At 37.7% G+C, this 1394-nt stretch overlaps 1 protein-coding gene across 1 annotated transcript in view; it reads left to right on the forward strand.

Moving 5' to 3' along the window:
- IFT88 (intraflagellar transport 88) overlaps positions 1-1394 on the forward strand; it is a 160377-nt gene that overhangs the window by 84468 nt on the left and 74515 nt on the right. Inside the window, 3 exon segments of the mRNA XM_006085499.3 lie at positions 526-676; positions 1265-1276; positions 1278-1375. Coding sequence (XP_006085561.1) covers positions 526-676; positions 1265-1276; positions 1278-1375 — 261 coding nt within the window.

Consider the following 1394-nt stretch of genomic DNA (forward strand, 5'->3'; position numbering starts at 1 on the left):
GGCTACTCCCTAACCTCCTAAAAAATACATTAATGGTTCAAAAGAGATCATTGGACACTCTCTTCGCTATGGTGATATTCTCTGAAATGCCCCTTCTAGAATAGCTCGCTGGGTGGGGATGCTCGTGTACATACGGTGCTTTCTTGGGTTTTTTTTTAACCTAAGGGCTTGCCAAACAACCCTACCAAGAAGAGGAACAGCTGAATAGGGGCAGAAGGGTTCAATCCCGTTCGCCAACCACATGCCGAGCTTTGGCCCCTTGAGTGTGGCTCTTCCGCAAAATACCCCCTCGGGCGCGCACGTACAGTGCGATTGAACTTCGTGGCCCATGCGCAGAAGTCGGTATTTTGTGGAAGAGCCACACTCAAGGGGCCAAAGAGCCGCATGTGGCTCGCGAGCCGCAGTTTGCCGACCACTGGCCTAGGGAATCATTTGAATCATTTTTGTTGTAATGTTATTTTTAGGTTTGCTTATTGATCAGTGAATTCAGAATAACTGAGTTATCCTTAACTGAAATTGTCCAAGATACGAATTAATGGAAGATCCCAATCAAGCTATTGAATGGTTAATGCAGCTGATCAGTGTTGTTCCAACTGATTCTAGAGCTCTGTCTAAACTAGGAGAATTATATGATAGTGAAGGAGATAAGTCGCAAGCATTTCAATACTACTATGAGGTAAGCGGATAATCTTTCCTTCTACTTTTTAGATTTTATGAATTGTTTTATAAAATGCAGTGGCCTTTTAACTTATAGTTTTTAAATTGTTGATACTATTACAGATGTCCCCCAATGGTCCCCCCCCCTTTACCCACCTTCTACCAGCCCCTACCCCCCTCCTCTGGCCATCACTACACTGTAGAAATGTTTATTAGTTTTTAAATGAATAATGATTTAAAATTAAACATTTGTGGAATATAAAGTTAGTTATTTATTAATTTTAATAAAAAAATGAAATTAGTACAGACTCATTTTTCTCGACACATGATTTTCATGTCTTTTTTATTCTATTACATATTTAATTTGACTCAGATTATGTATCAGTACATAAAAAAGATACAGATAGTCAAAAAATGTGTCAAACAAGTCTTGTTTTCTAAATCTTGTATAGTTTCAAAATCTTTTGAAGTGCATATGACAGCTCATACTTCTTTTATTAAGAAATTCTATACTGAATACATTAATCCACTCAATAGGTAAAATGTCCAAGAAGTAAATTATGCATTGCAACGGAAGTTGTATTGTCATGTTCTGTATTTTCTCTAGTCATACAGGTATTTTCCCTTCTAACATTGAAGTCATTGAGTGGCTTGGAGCCTATATATGACACCCAATTTGTGAAAAGCCATTCAATACTTTGAAGAGCTGCTCTATACAGTAAGTAACCATGTTATGT

Source organism: Myotis lucifugus, unplaced genomic scaffold (assembly GCF_000147115.1).
Source record: "Myotis lucifugus unplaced genomic scaffold, Myoluc2.0 scaffold_19, whole genome shotgun sequence".
NCBI lineage: Eukaryota > Metazoa > Chordata > Mammalia > Chiroptera > Vespertilionidae > Myotis > Myotis lucifugus.